Source organism: Topomyia yanbarensis, chromosome 3, assembly GCF_030247195.1.
Source record: "Topomyia yanbarensis strain Yona2022 chromosome 3, ASM3024719v1, whole genome shotgun sequence".
Classification (NCBI taxonomy): Eukaryota; Metazoa; Arthropoda; class Insecta; order Diptera; family Culicidae; genus Topomyia; species Topomyia yanbarensis.
Genome location: NC_080672.1, coordinates 100,789,409 through 100,804,025, shown reverse-complemented (window position 1 = coordinate 100,804,025; position 14,617 = coordinate 100,789,409). Strand labels below are relative to the sequence as shown.

General features: G+C 41.6%; 1 protein-coding gene across 1 annotated transcript in view; it reads right to left on the bottom strand.

Annotated features, from left to right (window-relative positions):
- Positions 1-553: 553 nt before the first annotated feature.
- The window catches only part of LOC131687102 (uncharacterized), a 129,479-nt gene continuing 115,415 nt past the window's right edge, over positions 554-14,617 (bottom strand). The window contains exons 6-10 of the mRNA XM_058971143.1: positions 4,731-4,807; positions 4,571-4,667; positions 2,058-2,207; positions 1,497-1,754; positions 554-1,435 (exon numbers count right to left, since the gene is read on the bottom strand). Of these exons, the coding sequence (XP_058827126.1) occupies positions 896-1,435; positions 1,497-1,754; positions 2,058-2,207; positions 4,571-4,667; positions 4,731-4,807 (1,122 nt within the window). The 3' untranslated portion in view covers positions 554-895. The remainder of the gene's footprint in view (positions 1,436-1,496; positions 1,755-2,057; positions 2,208-4,570; positions 4,668-4,730; positions 4,808-14,617) is intronic.

Sequence of the window (14,617 nt, the reverse complement as noted above, 5' to 3'; positions counted from 1 at the left end):
GGGTTACGTTCAGCATCTGTGTGCGACTAGAAAGTACTATACCGATATGAGATGGCACGCATACAAGGGTATCGTTCAGCAATCAGCTGACTGGTTTTTGCACCACGTGTTTCATTTGTTTTGAAAAATAAAAAGGTACAACTTTCCCAAACGAATTAAAATTCCGTGAAAAGAACCTATTCATCAGCTTGTGCTAACATGCCTGCATACAGTGATACAATTTCTAAGCAATATGAGATAAGACACTCAAGTTACAAAAGATTTTGTCTTGCGCGCCAATGCAATGTTTTGATTTTGACGATGAAATAAAAAGAAGAAGCAGAAACGACGGCAGCCACCTTGTGGCTCTATTCAGCATGTCCTTAACTGCATGTAACTAATCTTGACGTTCCGTTGACGTTCCCTACCGGTGACGGAAGCCTGATGTATCGTGTGAATCGTACTTAAATCAGCAATATTTTGTCAAACAGTCAGGGCAAGAGGTACGGAATAATGTAAAAAATAAAGCCCAATTCTTTTCAATTTTTTAAAGAAAGAAAATAATAAAATACTCTTCAAATATCAAATCTTAGTTCTTATTTCAAAAAAATTAATACACAATTCAATAAAATTTACAATATTGCTGAGTTATTCGCATGAAAGTTTCGTAAATCTAGAAATCGATCAAACCATTTCGGTTCCTCCTCACATCGCCGAAGCAGCTATAGTCTAGAAAAGTACATTCATATCACGCATATACTGTTTAACTGTCAGTTTGTTCTCTACCCTAAGGAAAAATGCTACGGAACTGCGAAATTGTATCGATAATTTGCATCTTATCTAGAGGAGCACTAGAAACACTGGAAGAAAATCGATCGTTCTCCTCTACCCTACCAATATCCTAATATCACGGTTATCACTTTTTCTTAACATCCCCATCGGCACCAGCCCTATCCTTAATGATCAGATCATTGTCACTGTTCGGTTCGGTTTCATATGAACCATCGTCTTCCGGATCCTGATCCGAGTGGTCCGGTTCCGGGTAATGAGCAAATTTTCGGGTATCAGACCCACTGGAAGAAGTTCGCGACAGCGAGCAGCGGCGTGCCGATTTCGAATGGACTCCGGCCGTAGCCACCGGGACCTGGGAGCAGGTTCGCTCCTCCGATCCCAGATGGATATCGGTCAGGGAACCATCATCACACGGTGCCGATTTGGACTGGCAGATAAGATTCTTGAGCGGGGTGCGAATCTTACGCCCTTGGCCACCATCGGTTTTGTAGAATCGGAACGGAAGTTTCGACTGAGCAGCCTGGGGTTGCTGGTTCTGAGGTGGATGCTGGTGGTAGTGATCGGGTGGGTTCATGCCACGGCACGAACCAGTCGAATGGTTGCCCTTGTACTTTTTCAGCGTGCTAGGAAGACTCGATGATCCGTGCTGCTCGGAAGGATAGGTCTAAAAGAAATTATCATCATCTGATTTGTTTGGAATTCGGAACAGCTAATTGGATACTTACATCGCTTTCGGCATCGTCCTGCGAAACAGTGCCCTCAAAATTGCGTTGCTTTTTGTTCAGTGCTGCAGCTAAACATCCCACGCAGATATCTTTGTCGTCAGCATCATTTGCTACAGCGGCAGCGCAGGAGCTCTCTGCCAGATCGCCCTCCATACTGTCTCTTCCCAGGGATTGCCGATTGGAATGGTGTAGACTGGTGGAACCTCTAGCTCGACGGTGCTCGCGATCCAAGTCGGACTCCGAGGAGCTGCGGGATAGCTGAAATGGGTGGTAGGTGGTTGTTTAGAGAAATAATTTGGATGGGGTCATAGAGATATATCGTATATAGATGGATTAGTGGCAATATCTGTGGCATCCAAGAAGAGGATTTCATTCGGAAGAAACATTTTATGGCAGGTTTCGCATTTTATGACAGGCTCAGCTCAGCCAGTTTAAATTCAACAAACATTACCGGTTGAATTTCGTTCAAAACGAGTTGCGCCTGAATACAGGCTAAATTCAGAAAATGGTCGATTTCTACGATCGATGATATTTATATATATTATGGAAAAGATTGCTTACTTGATTCTCGGTGGTGGCCCTAATCTGAGGCAGCGGGCTGACGCTATGACGGCGCTGGTAGCCTCCATCGGTGCTGCTGTGATCGTCGACCAGATCACCTTCCTCCATATCCAGGTCCAACTGAAGAATACTCTCCTGGCTACCGGTGAACTGCAGAAAAAATCGTGTTAATCCAAACAATATTCCTGTCGTCTGTAAAAATTAAAATCACACCGGCAAAGGAACATGTGCGGGTTCGATGAGAGAAGTATTAGCTGTGTGCAGTGGATGGTTATGAGTTTCGAGAGTATTCCCACAAAAAAGTTAACCGCAGTTTTAAGTTTTGGTTAACCATTTGCGCCGGCATTCCTACGAAACTCGGTTAGGCACGAACTCAAAACAAATGCGGTTAGAGATTAGTAAAGCACATTAATATTTAGAAACAATATAAAAGCGAAAGAGAAAATTAACTTACACTACTGAATTAAAAACAGAACTGAATCACACTAATTTGTCGTTTTCTTTTCACTTTTGTCACATTTTCACTGAGTGCCTTATCATATAGTTTAAATGTAAAGTGTGTGATGTTATTCGTTTTTTTTTCGAAAACCCGGAGGAAATTATCTAAGCTTTTGCCGGGGTTGCATTGCGCGACGCTGAATGGTAGGCAGCTTCTAGCTAGTACATAAACCCTACGTTGTGAAACAGTAGGCTGAGACCGAAGGCCGAATAAGACGCAACAGAAAAGATGTCGCGCGACAGGAATAACATGAAACGCATGCATAAAAGCTCCTCCCGTTTCTAGTACTGTGCCGGTTCGAATTGAATCATTAGTGTGCAGTAACAAACAAAAACAATAGAAAATATAAAGAATAGAAATAACAGATATAATGCAAGTTAGAGTATAAAACGATAATGCTTTTTATTATCATTTCTCACAAAACAAAAGGTTACGACTATTGCACTCGCTAAGAACTGTATCTAACTAGAGAACGATTAGACTAATTTGCTAGCTAGTATGTATTGACTTGGCGCGCAAAACTTCTTTCTCACTCTCGATTCCGCTGACGATTATCTCATTCTCACTCACTCTCTCGCATCCTTTTCTTCTCTGCTATCGTACGATTGATCGAGGAACGGAAACTGAAAAACCAACCAGGGGAAGTAAAAAAGCTATACGTGTGTTTTCGACGAAATCAACTTGAACATATTATGTCGAATAAACTAGGACAAACAAAACTATGCGCTCACTAAGCAATCAATGGTTCGTTACAAAAGGTTATAAACCGCTGGCCTACTGTGATGTAACAGTTTTCTGTTGTAAACTAAAGGTCTGCGGAAGAGGTTGGTTCACCTACAACCAACAATCAGCGAATCTAGTATAAGTAGTAGTAGTAGTAGTTGTTGTAGTAGTTACAGTAGTAGTAGCAGCAGCTGTAGGAGTAATCATGTATGACCTAACATTCATGTCTCGTTTTTTATCACAGAATCTTACGTTTATATTTGTTTCCTTACCTCATCTAAGTAGTAGTGTTTGTTAACGCTATCAATATTCACCTGTAATGCTAAATACTTTTAAGTTTGATCTGCCCGAACGGAACAATTGAACAATCGATGATTGTCCGTTTAGTGCGGTTGTGTGAAAAAATAACCCGATTGAATTATATTTGCATTTTATTTGAGCTTTTCGGCTTACTATAAATGGCACTGGTTTGGTTGATTCTGATTGATTGATAGTTCGCAACAATCACAGTGTTCTCTTGCAAAGTATGGGACGTTATTTGTCCATTCAAAATATTTACATTAAATTGTTTCGTAAAAATTGTAAATGTATTTTAATTGTTTAATAAAAAATGCTCTGGACATCAGAGACTATTTATTCAATTGCTGTAAGTTATATGCTCTGAAAGCGACGGTAGATTTGAAAACTCATTTTTCTATAATCCAAATCTATCCGACGAAACGGGAGACTTTTCGACTTAACATAATCGCTACACAGTACTGAATCGCTTAGACTAGTTTTAGTACAGCAATGCCCAAATGACTGTGCGCATTTCGTACCCTAAATCGTACAACCCAGAAGAATTCTTCCCCGCATCAGTAGTTCAAACTTCGGCGGTCTGCCGCCTGTCATTCAGCGAACGATTCTCGTTCGGTTCATTGCTACCAATACTGCTACCACTACCGTTACCCTCACTCGAACTTCCGATCGGAGCCGGGAGCGACGGAGCACTATCGCTGCTATTGATGTTGATAATAATCGTAACGATCTGATCTGGCTCGCTAGAACTACTATTATCACCACTACTGCTACTACCGCCACTAGTGCTATTGTTTAAACCGGTTCGGTTGCTGCCACCATTCGCACCACCGCCGAGCTGAGTGGTGGTGCGAGCTGTGGCGGCAGACGACCCCGCAATGGTTGAACCGTTGGTGGGAGGTGGCGGGGGCGCTACGCTAAAGTAGTCAGCGATGATGGGATTGTTCTGGGCAGACGAGGACGAGGACGATGAGGAACCGTGTGAGGAACCCACCACAAAGCCGTAATGCTTGAGGATGTCCATCTTGCACATCGGGCAGGTCCGGTGCTCCAGCAGCCACGGGTCGATGCAAATCTTGTGGAATTCGTGTCTGTAAGACAGAGAGAGTGGTCGGAAAGTGGTCCAGGTTGAGTAAATGGTAGATTGCACTTACTTGCAGGGAAGAACGCGTATCACATCCGTGACCTTGTAGGGCTCGATACAGATGGCGCAGCAATCGTTGTCGATTTCCTAAAAAGAATAAAGTTTATGTGAGTTGATAGAGTCTATTTCAGTGTTCATGGGGATCGTCTGATAAACCAGTGTATGAATCGAACATTGTCATTTCAGTTACTAATTCCAGCCAAGAATATGATTAAAGTCGTACACCCAAAATTAGATAAAATTCTTTTACTTTTCGGTAAGATTCTATTATCTTTTTGATGACAGACCATGTTCGTATGTATGGGTAATTCGGTCGCAATTTGTACTTGCATTTGTACCTAGTAGAGTGAATACATTACTCCTTCATCTGCAAGGATTCTTAGTATCAATAGCAGTGTTTAAAGTTTGCATGAGAATCCGAATAAAAGTTCTGGTTTTAGTTGGATGCTTTTTTGTAGCATAGAACTGGCGAACTTTGGGAAATCACAAAGCTAATATAATTCTTCTACTAATACTAAGAATCATCTCTCGACTAAATATCGGCATATTTGTGAGTCTTATTTCACCAGACCATGATATTTGATTGAGCGTATGCTAATAACACGTATGCCACTAAGACAAGTGTAGTAACTATAGGCTCTTAACGGTCCTCAATGCCGCCTACAGGGGACTCTTCCGTGTTCTGTTTAGCAGATTATGCGCGTTGGCTGAATCATTATCGGCTAATACCGAAATTGATTTCGAGAAGGACAATTAACGACATGCGCCATACTCTGGATAAACTTCGGGTATACAACTTGCGAAGTCACCACCATATCATCTATAGATTTCAAAGCAGCGTAAGATTCAATGAAATTAAAACAAACCGTGGCTGATTAAGCTGATTCGTATTACGCTGGATGAATTAAAATAGCCGAAAAGACATAAAACTCGTTTGTGGCGCTCATCACGAGGTCTTACATTCTTCGTGGATGACGTCGACATCATTAACGTTGATCGCAGAGCAGTGGAAGAGGCACTGTTGTCTCTTAAACTGGAGGCTGTAAGAATCGGACTGACTATAAACTCTGATTTCATGCTAGCTGGTAGAGTGTTACTGTGTATCCTGGTTCGAACAAAATTCGTTCGAATCGACCTTGTTCCACATGATGGTGTTCGATCTGACTTCGGAAATCGATGTACGAAGAAGTGTATACTTTATAATTCGAAGCAATTACACTCGAAAACAACTCGTGTCGCTGACAACTGCTCGATTGCTGTACTGCTGCCGATAACCAACGAACGAGAATAATTTCCGGAACATTTTTTAAACTAATACCCAAAATTTTATTTTTTTGATCGAGCGGATAAAACGTATAAAGAAAAGTTAACGGGAAAACGCTTCAATTTACCATTGTTGAGTCACCCCAACCACCACAAGTAATCTCATCATCATAGCTGCTGCATTACATTTTGTTTTATCTCATTCTTTTCTCCGCTGCTATAAATAGTTCGTGATCCAAAACTAGAAGCAATTAATCCTGATATCACATTCTAGATTAGAACTGACAAGCTTCTATTCGTTACAAACACCTCTTTACTACCCGTACCATGGCGACACACTGGTGGAGTAGTAAAATGGCGTATACAAGCTTCACACTAATGATGAGTGAGAACATATCGTTTGCCTCCGGAGGAAGAATACGGACTCTTGGCTGGCTTGATTGTCGATACCGCGATTCAAGCTCAGACTAAACGCGTATCATACACGAACTTTCGCGGACGATCTCCTAACCCGTGGGGGACAAAGAGTGCTAAGACGTGTACGCGGAGAACGACCGCCGTATACAAGACCTTCCGAAACGACGGATTACCCGCTACACACCAAAAAAATCTGAATTTTATCGTTGACGTAATTGAAAACATGACACAATTCAACAAACCGTAATTTATGAAATGACGGAACATTACCGTGTTCCAGTCAATTTTACATGAAACATACTTTACACGCGCAATGACATAAAATTACACTTCCTACCATTCAGAACAAACGCTGTATGTGGAGTAAAATTACATGATTTACGAAATTAAACGTCATGTAAAATTAAAATCAAACGTAAAACTAAGTCATTTTTGATGCTCGTATATGTCAGGGACAGGAGACGTAAATTTACACTATTTTTTCTAGGTGTGTAGCTATCGACTATGTACGACGTTAGAAACGCAAATGAAGGGTTTGAAGAAAGCCAAGAAACGTAGTTACTGGTCCCGGTTCCTGGACGGATTATCGAGAGAAACATCGATGAACACTCTTAGGGGAACGGTACGACGAATGCGAAACCGAAAGAGTACTAAATATTGAAGAAACTATAGACTCTCCCAAGAGACACTTGTTTAATTTATATAATAAGTTTCTTAAGGGTAACATAGTCCCACGCGATTGGAAACAAGTAAGTGTCATCGTCATCCAAAAACCAGGCAAGTCAGCCTCCGATCACAACTCGTATTGACCGATTGCAAACTTTCCTGCGTCCGGCAGTTGTTTGAGATCTTATTTTGCCTTGACAATTGGATCGAAGCAAATGGCTTGCCCTCAGATACACAATTTGGTTTCCGCAAAGCCAATGGGACGAACGCTTGGCTTGTGTTGCTTTCAGTATCAATTTTCTTGGTTATAAAAAGGGTATTTGATTTTAATTTGATTTCTGAGAGGTCGCACCAGCATGATCTTTCACCGATTTTAAACTTTTTGCTACACTTGTTGTCTGAAAAACATTTGCATTTTTCGCATAGTGATTTTTTGACATCACGAATTAGCTCCATAGGATCTTTCCCAGGGCTCATTTGTAACGATGTATTTATAAATTGGCATCACTGTTTGCTACACCCCGGTCATCAACAAAGCTAGTAGTTTTCTTTTTAATTTATACTTGTTGAACAAACGTGATCGTTTTTATTTTTGTACTATTTATTTTTCGTGTTAATCGGTTGTGCAAGAACTTTGAAGTTTCGTGAACTTAACCAGCATCATATCTGATAGCTGCAAGTGTTGTTTTTAGTGAAAGTGATAGTTTCGTGCTTTTTTTTCTACTTGACGTTATCACTTTGCACAACGTTACGCTCAATTTGTTGGCAAAAGCGACATCTTCTGGTGGATAGCTGATAGTTGCATGCAAGTTCGCTTAATTTTTGCTGCGTTTATTGCATACCCGGTAGGCGTTATTTTCTTCGCTCAAAAGCATGGCTTGTACCAACTGCTCGAAAGTCATAAATGATTCTGAGCGAATCACCTGTCGTGGGTATTGCGGAAATTCGTTTCACATGATATGTGTCAAGTTGGATTATGATGTTCGTGATATCCTGGGAATCCACTCACGGAATTTATTCTGGATGTGTAACGGATGTGCTGATTTGTTTTGTAACGATAATTTCCGCAGAATGGCTTCGCGTTGTTGCGACAATGCAATGCCCGACGACAATTCTCTGAAATCATTAAAGGATGACATAGCTGATTTAAAAGATGTCGTTAAAGCTCTCTCGGTGAAAGTCGACACAAAACCGCTATCTCCAACGGTAAATACATCTTGGACAAGGATTGCTGCATATAATCCCGTTCCAAACACTCCTAAGCGCAAGCGTGAAGATGATCCGCTCAAAGCTAAAATCACTAATATTCGTGGAGCAAAAGCTGCGTTTGAAACGATAAAAACAGTATCACCACCTGAGGAGCTGTTATGGGTCTATTTGTCTGCATTTGATCCCAGCACGACGGACGATGAAGTTTCTAGACTTGTGAAAAATTGTCTGGGAAAGGATATGCAACCAAAAATAGTTCGCCTAGTTCCTAAGGACAAGGATCTCTCATCGCTGAGCTTCATCACCTTCAAAGTTGGCGTTAGCAAATCATGCAGGGATAAGGCTCTGTCCAAAGACTCTTGGCCGGAGAACATCTACTTTCGTGAATTTGTGACCAACTCAAAAATTCAACGGCCTATCATCAGGATTGCTGCGAAGAAGAATCCATCTGGTGGTGGACAGTAGCGCCAAGCTATCCCGGATAAACTCGTCTGTCTAACTTCATGTTCCTCGGTGAGCGACATCGGACTACCTGACGAATCGGCAACTTCTTCTGTGTCAGGTAAAGCCAAGAAGGGTATATGTCCTTCCGAAGCACTTCAAGACGCTGCACACCCTCAATGTAAATTTCACTTACAGTCTGCTGATGAACACAACTCAATCGACTCTACCGCTCCAGCGAACCTTCAATGTCAAAATGATAATTTCGATCGCATCGCATCTGTCCGCTCAGGTAAACATTTGAATAATATATGTCCTTCCGAAGCTACACGTGATACTGCGCACCTTCAAGTATGCCTCCCATTGCAGTCAGCCGCTGGACACAACAGTTATGACGCAGTGATTCCCTCCGTACCGCAGCTTGTTCCCCTTCCTGACAACAGTACATCCTGCTCTCCCCGCGCTATTTGCGGTGATAGTGATCATCGAGCCCGCAGTCCTGAAACTTGGAATGCAGCACGACACCTCTCACATGACACTGATGGTTTGCGGATTTACTATCAGAACGCGAGAGGGCTTAAGACGAAAATTGATGACGTGTATTTAGCTGCTGTGGACGGTGACTACGATGTTTGCGTCTTCACCGAAACATGGCTCGATGCGCGTATAACATCAGTGCAGCTTTTCGGCGATGCTTACACCGTATACCGTGTGGACCGAAATAGTGGCAACAGTATTCGTGGACGTGGAGGAGGAGTTTTGATTGCTGTTTCCACCGCATTTGCCTCATGTGAGATTGATGTAGGTAGTTTAACCAGTGTTGAGGCTGTTTGGGTTAGAATTACAACTCCATCGAGGAACTTATATATTGATGCTGTCTATATGCCTCCTGAAAAGCGACTCGACTGCAATATCATGCAACTTCACATGGATGCTGTGAATAACGCTTCTTCACAAGCTGGCGCGGATGGCGTGATGATTGTTCTTGGTGATTTCAATCAGCCAGGGCTCATTTGGGTGCCGTCACGACACGGATACGCTTACCCAGACCCGATTGTTTCGACAACCAACATCGCCAGTCGTTTGCTACTGGACGGATTTGCTTTCAACGGGCTAAGTCAAGTAAGCATGATTCCTAACCACCAGTCACGCTTTCTTGATCTCGTCTTTGTTAGTGAAACTATTATACCTGTATGTTCCGTCAATGAAGCATCCAGCGTGATTGTTCCACTTGACAACTTTCACCACGCGCTTGAAATCTCAATTGGCACTATTCGATCAGTTCAGTATGTAGAAACTCTTTCTGTCGACCGTCTCAACTTTCGCAAAACTGATTTTGTAAAGCTGCGCAGTTCTCTGTCGCAAATTGATTGGAGTGTACTGCATGCCCAAGTGAGTGTTAATGCTACAGTTGCCATCTACAAGCGACTACTACTGAACTGTGTTGAGACCTCAGTGCCTAAATGTCAGTCTCCTAGCAAGCCGCCCTGGTCAAACAGCACTCTTCGAAAGCTAAAACGTACTCGAGCAAAAACCCTACGTGCGTACACAAATCGATGGTGTCCTCTTTCTAAGCGCATGTTCACTTTAGCCAGTAATGAGTATCGTTGTTACAACAAGCTTCTGTAAAAACGCTATGTAAACCGCATCCAGATTAATCTACGCCGAAACCCGAAGGGCTTTTGGTCATTTGTCAACACGAAGCGAAGAGAAACTGGACTTCCATCAAGGATGCTTTACGACGGCGAAGAAGCTACGACAACTGTGGCGAAATGTACGCTGTTTGCCAGATTCTTCTCGAGTGTTTTTTCAACTGGCTCGCCAACCGCAAACGAACTCGAAAATGCCTCTCACGACGTTCCTGCTTGTGCTGTTGATTTGGATGTGTTTACTGTCTCTGAACAAATGGTTATATCTGCAATTCGGAAAACCAAGTCATCTTATGCACCCGGCCTCAGTGCTATACCTTCAACTGTATTGAAAAAATGTTCGGACTTACTTCCTAACACCACTTGCATATATTTTTAATCTATCGCTTCAGCAGCAAACGTTTCCTGAGGATTGGAAATGCTCAGTTATGTTCCCGGTATTCAAGAAAGGTGACAAACGCAACATAGCGAACTATCGCGGAATCACTTCGCTAGGAGTCGAATCTAAAGTGTTTGAATCAATTATCAACGAGGCGTTATTTTCTGCTTGTCGACACTACATTAGTACATCTCAGCACGGATTTTTCCCAGGACGTTCAGTCGAGACGAATCTCGTCTGCTTTACGTCATTTTGCACGGAACAAATGTCTAAGAAATTGCAGGTGGATACTATTTACACCGATCTAAAGGCAGCTTTTGATAGAGTTAATCATGAGATACTGATAACAAAGCTTGATAAGCTAGGGTGTTCTACTAGATTCTGCCATTGGCTTCGATCCTACCTTGTGCACCGTGAATGCGTTGTTCAAATTGGCGATATTGTTTCAGAATCTTTTTTCAACACTTCCGGAGTTCCTCAAGATAGTACGCTAGGTCCACTACTTTTTTCACTGTTCGTGAACGATGCGGTTTTCGTTCTAAGCCGTGGAGGAAAGCTGTTTTTTGCCGACGACTTAAAATTTTTTCTTGTTATACGGAATGAAGCCGATTGCCGTGAGCTACAGCATCTTATTGACACCTTTTATAGCTGGTGTGTAAGAAACATGATGGTCCTTAGCGTTGCAAAATGTTTTGTCATCAGCTATTATCGAACGAGAAATATGGTTACCTTCAACTATAACATCGCAGGAACTCTACTACAACGCGTTGACCACGTGAAGGATCTAGGAGTCATTCTTGATGATAAGCTAACGTATACTCATCACGTCTCAGCGACCATCGACAGAGCCAATCGTTTGCTGGGATTTATTTTCAAAATATCCAACGAATTTCGGGATCCTCTATGCTTCAAGGCTCTTTATTGCTCATTGGTGCGCCCGCAGTTGGAATTTGCAAACGTCGTTTGGTGCCCGTATCAAGCTACGTGGAGCCTTAGGATCGAAACAGTCCAGCGTAAATTCATACGATATGCGTTACGTGAATTGCCGTGGAACGATCCATTAAACCTGCCACCAAACGAGGACCGTTGTCGTCTTTCAGGACTTAACACTTTAACACGCCGGAGACATGCAGCGCAAGCTACCTTCGTGTCAAAGATTCTGCTGGCTGAATATGATGATCCGGACTCCGGAGCTACTAGCGCAAATCAACCTCTACGTGCCTACCCGTTCTCTTCGCCCTCGAGCCCTGCTGCATTCTGAAATGCGCAGCACTAACTACGCTGCCAATAGTCCAATTTTAGCAATGAGTCGTCGCTTCAATGAGTTTGCTGAAATTTTTGACTTCGTCATGAACTCTTCGCAGTTTCGTCGTCGAGTATTGTCACTATTTTAATTATGTTTAGTTTACCTTAGTTTAGTATAGTTCATTAAGACAAATTGTCAGTTGGACTTTTTTTTTATACAAATACATCGTTATTACGTTTTCGTCTCAACTCGACGCATTCCCAAAATATAAACATTTTCAGCAAATGTTGAAAGTTATGCAATTTTTCGATGAGTAGTTTCATAGACATTAAATAAATTCCAACTTCGCTTCCTATTAAAAAGACCCTAATCCATATTACAGTCCATTTCTTCAAAAGCAGTGTTCCAAAAATCACTCCAATCAGCAGGCGTTGATAAAACCATAGTTTGACAAATCATTAAAATCCATGATTTCATCACTCATGGTTTTTTGGCTCCTGAGAAGTGAAAACCGCCAAGGAGTGAAAACAGGTTACTATATTATAATTGCAGCATACAGCCCGAGCTCAATTTAGATTTTCAATTTTCATTTTATCAAGCACAAAAGCAAACCGGATCCTTGGTACAGTTCATGGCGAAACCTTCTTTTCGAGAGACCTCGAAGGCCAGCATTCAATGGTTGGCGTACTAGGCTAGGCTTAGGCCATTACAGTAATAAATAGTACACCTGTTTTGCATCCTTCCACTATGCATTTGAACTTTTGGATTTCATCACTTCAGCAGAAACTGATGGACGAGGTGGGCTCCAAAACAATCATCCGTCTTTATTTTTTCAAAGAGGGAGAGACCATCGACAACGCACGCTACTGTTGGATTTAAGCGCACTTTGTTTGTCCAGATATGCATAAAGAAGGTCTGAAAAACTTCTATTTTCAACAAGACAGGGCACCTTACCACACTGCAATCAAGTTCTTACAGAGCAAATTCCCAGGACGCGCTGTCTCAAAAAATGGTGATTTGGAATGCCCTCCTCGTTCTCCGGATTTAATGGCGCCAGACTTTTTCTGTGGGGTTATTTGAAAAGTAAAGTGTATTCTAGCTAACCTAAGCATCTTGACGAACTCAAAGCTAATATAGGGTTACTGCTCCCTAATTGATCTCAGCACCTCTATTCATCACACCCATTTGAACACATTAGTTAGAGCAGTATCTGCTATCTGTATTCAACGCATTTGCTCAAATGATAGGATGAATAAGGGTACGTTGTAGTCGACTTTTCGCTTCGCTCAAGCGCGGGCATTTTGCATTTTTCAGGCAAAATTTTTAACTGTACTGTTTCTTAGAAACGAAGCAAAGATGATGAAAACTATTTAAGCGCAATTCGGTCACTTAGAGTCGAGTTATCAACGAAATAGTGTGACTTCCTGACTAAAGAGATGACTAAGGGCTCGTCTACCCTACGAGCTGAAATTGCGGCGATAAAGCCCGAAACGCTGTCCAATGTCATGCAAAATGCCCGCAAAAGAGCTGCTTTTTGTGTATCAAATGGGGTCATTTAATCGACGTTGTATTCTAAACCTGGTTTATAATAAATGGGATAAAATATCCTAAAAAAACTTGTGTACTTGTGAAGACGGCTAAAAAATGGCGGAGTTGCTCAATGTTGAAAAAGGATACATTCAGCTGGCGCACCCTGTACAATCTGCTGGGATAATTGAGAAATTAAACATACAAATCTTGAAGCCCTACTAGCAAAGTTTGAAATTAAATTCGGTCTATAAGCGGCGCAAGAATCACAAACCGGAGTGGACAAGAAGAGCCAAAATCAGAAGTCAAAACCAACTTGGATTGCTTTGATTTTTTTACTCACTCCCTGAAAAGTGCATAACAATGATTGGTTTCCACCGCTCCTTCGGAAACAGGCTCCTTGGTGTGAAATGTGTGATTTATTTGAAACACTGTTCAAAAGTGAGCTCAATATGCCAGGAAATCTGAGGATTATGATTGATTTCAGAACTCTGGAATGAGTTTCTATTGGCTGTTTTAGGCAGGTATTTGATATTGATGTTTTATACAACTGTAACCAATAGATCAGTTATAGATCAGGATCGCATTCCCACAATTTTTCAAAGGTCCTCATGATGTTATCAATGTATTGATCAGATGATTATCATTGTAATATTGAATTAAATCAGGCAGCATCAATAAATTTTTAACTTCAATCCAATTATTTTTTTTGGGTGGATTTAACCCCAAAGCCTCCTTTTGACAACACCGCTGCTTGGAGTTATTCATTTCGCTTTTCATTTTCCGAGATATGTTTCAGATCGATCCAATGGTTATAAGTCAGAACTTTCGCGCAAATGACAATTTTTGCGCGGATAAGTGATCAAGTTCCATCTAGATAACTTGGAATTGATCGGTGGTTATTCTAGCGGCTGTAGACAGAAAAATGAAATACGAAATTTGTTTTATCAAAATAATATTTGGCTCATTTAAATGGATTATTACTACAGTAAAGATCCGTTTTTATCCCGCCCCTTGGCGAATTTTAAGCTGATAAAATCGGAACATATATTTTTCTCTCTTTTTAATAAACCGAAGCTCTTAAATATTCTTCTTTGGTC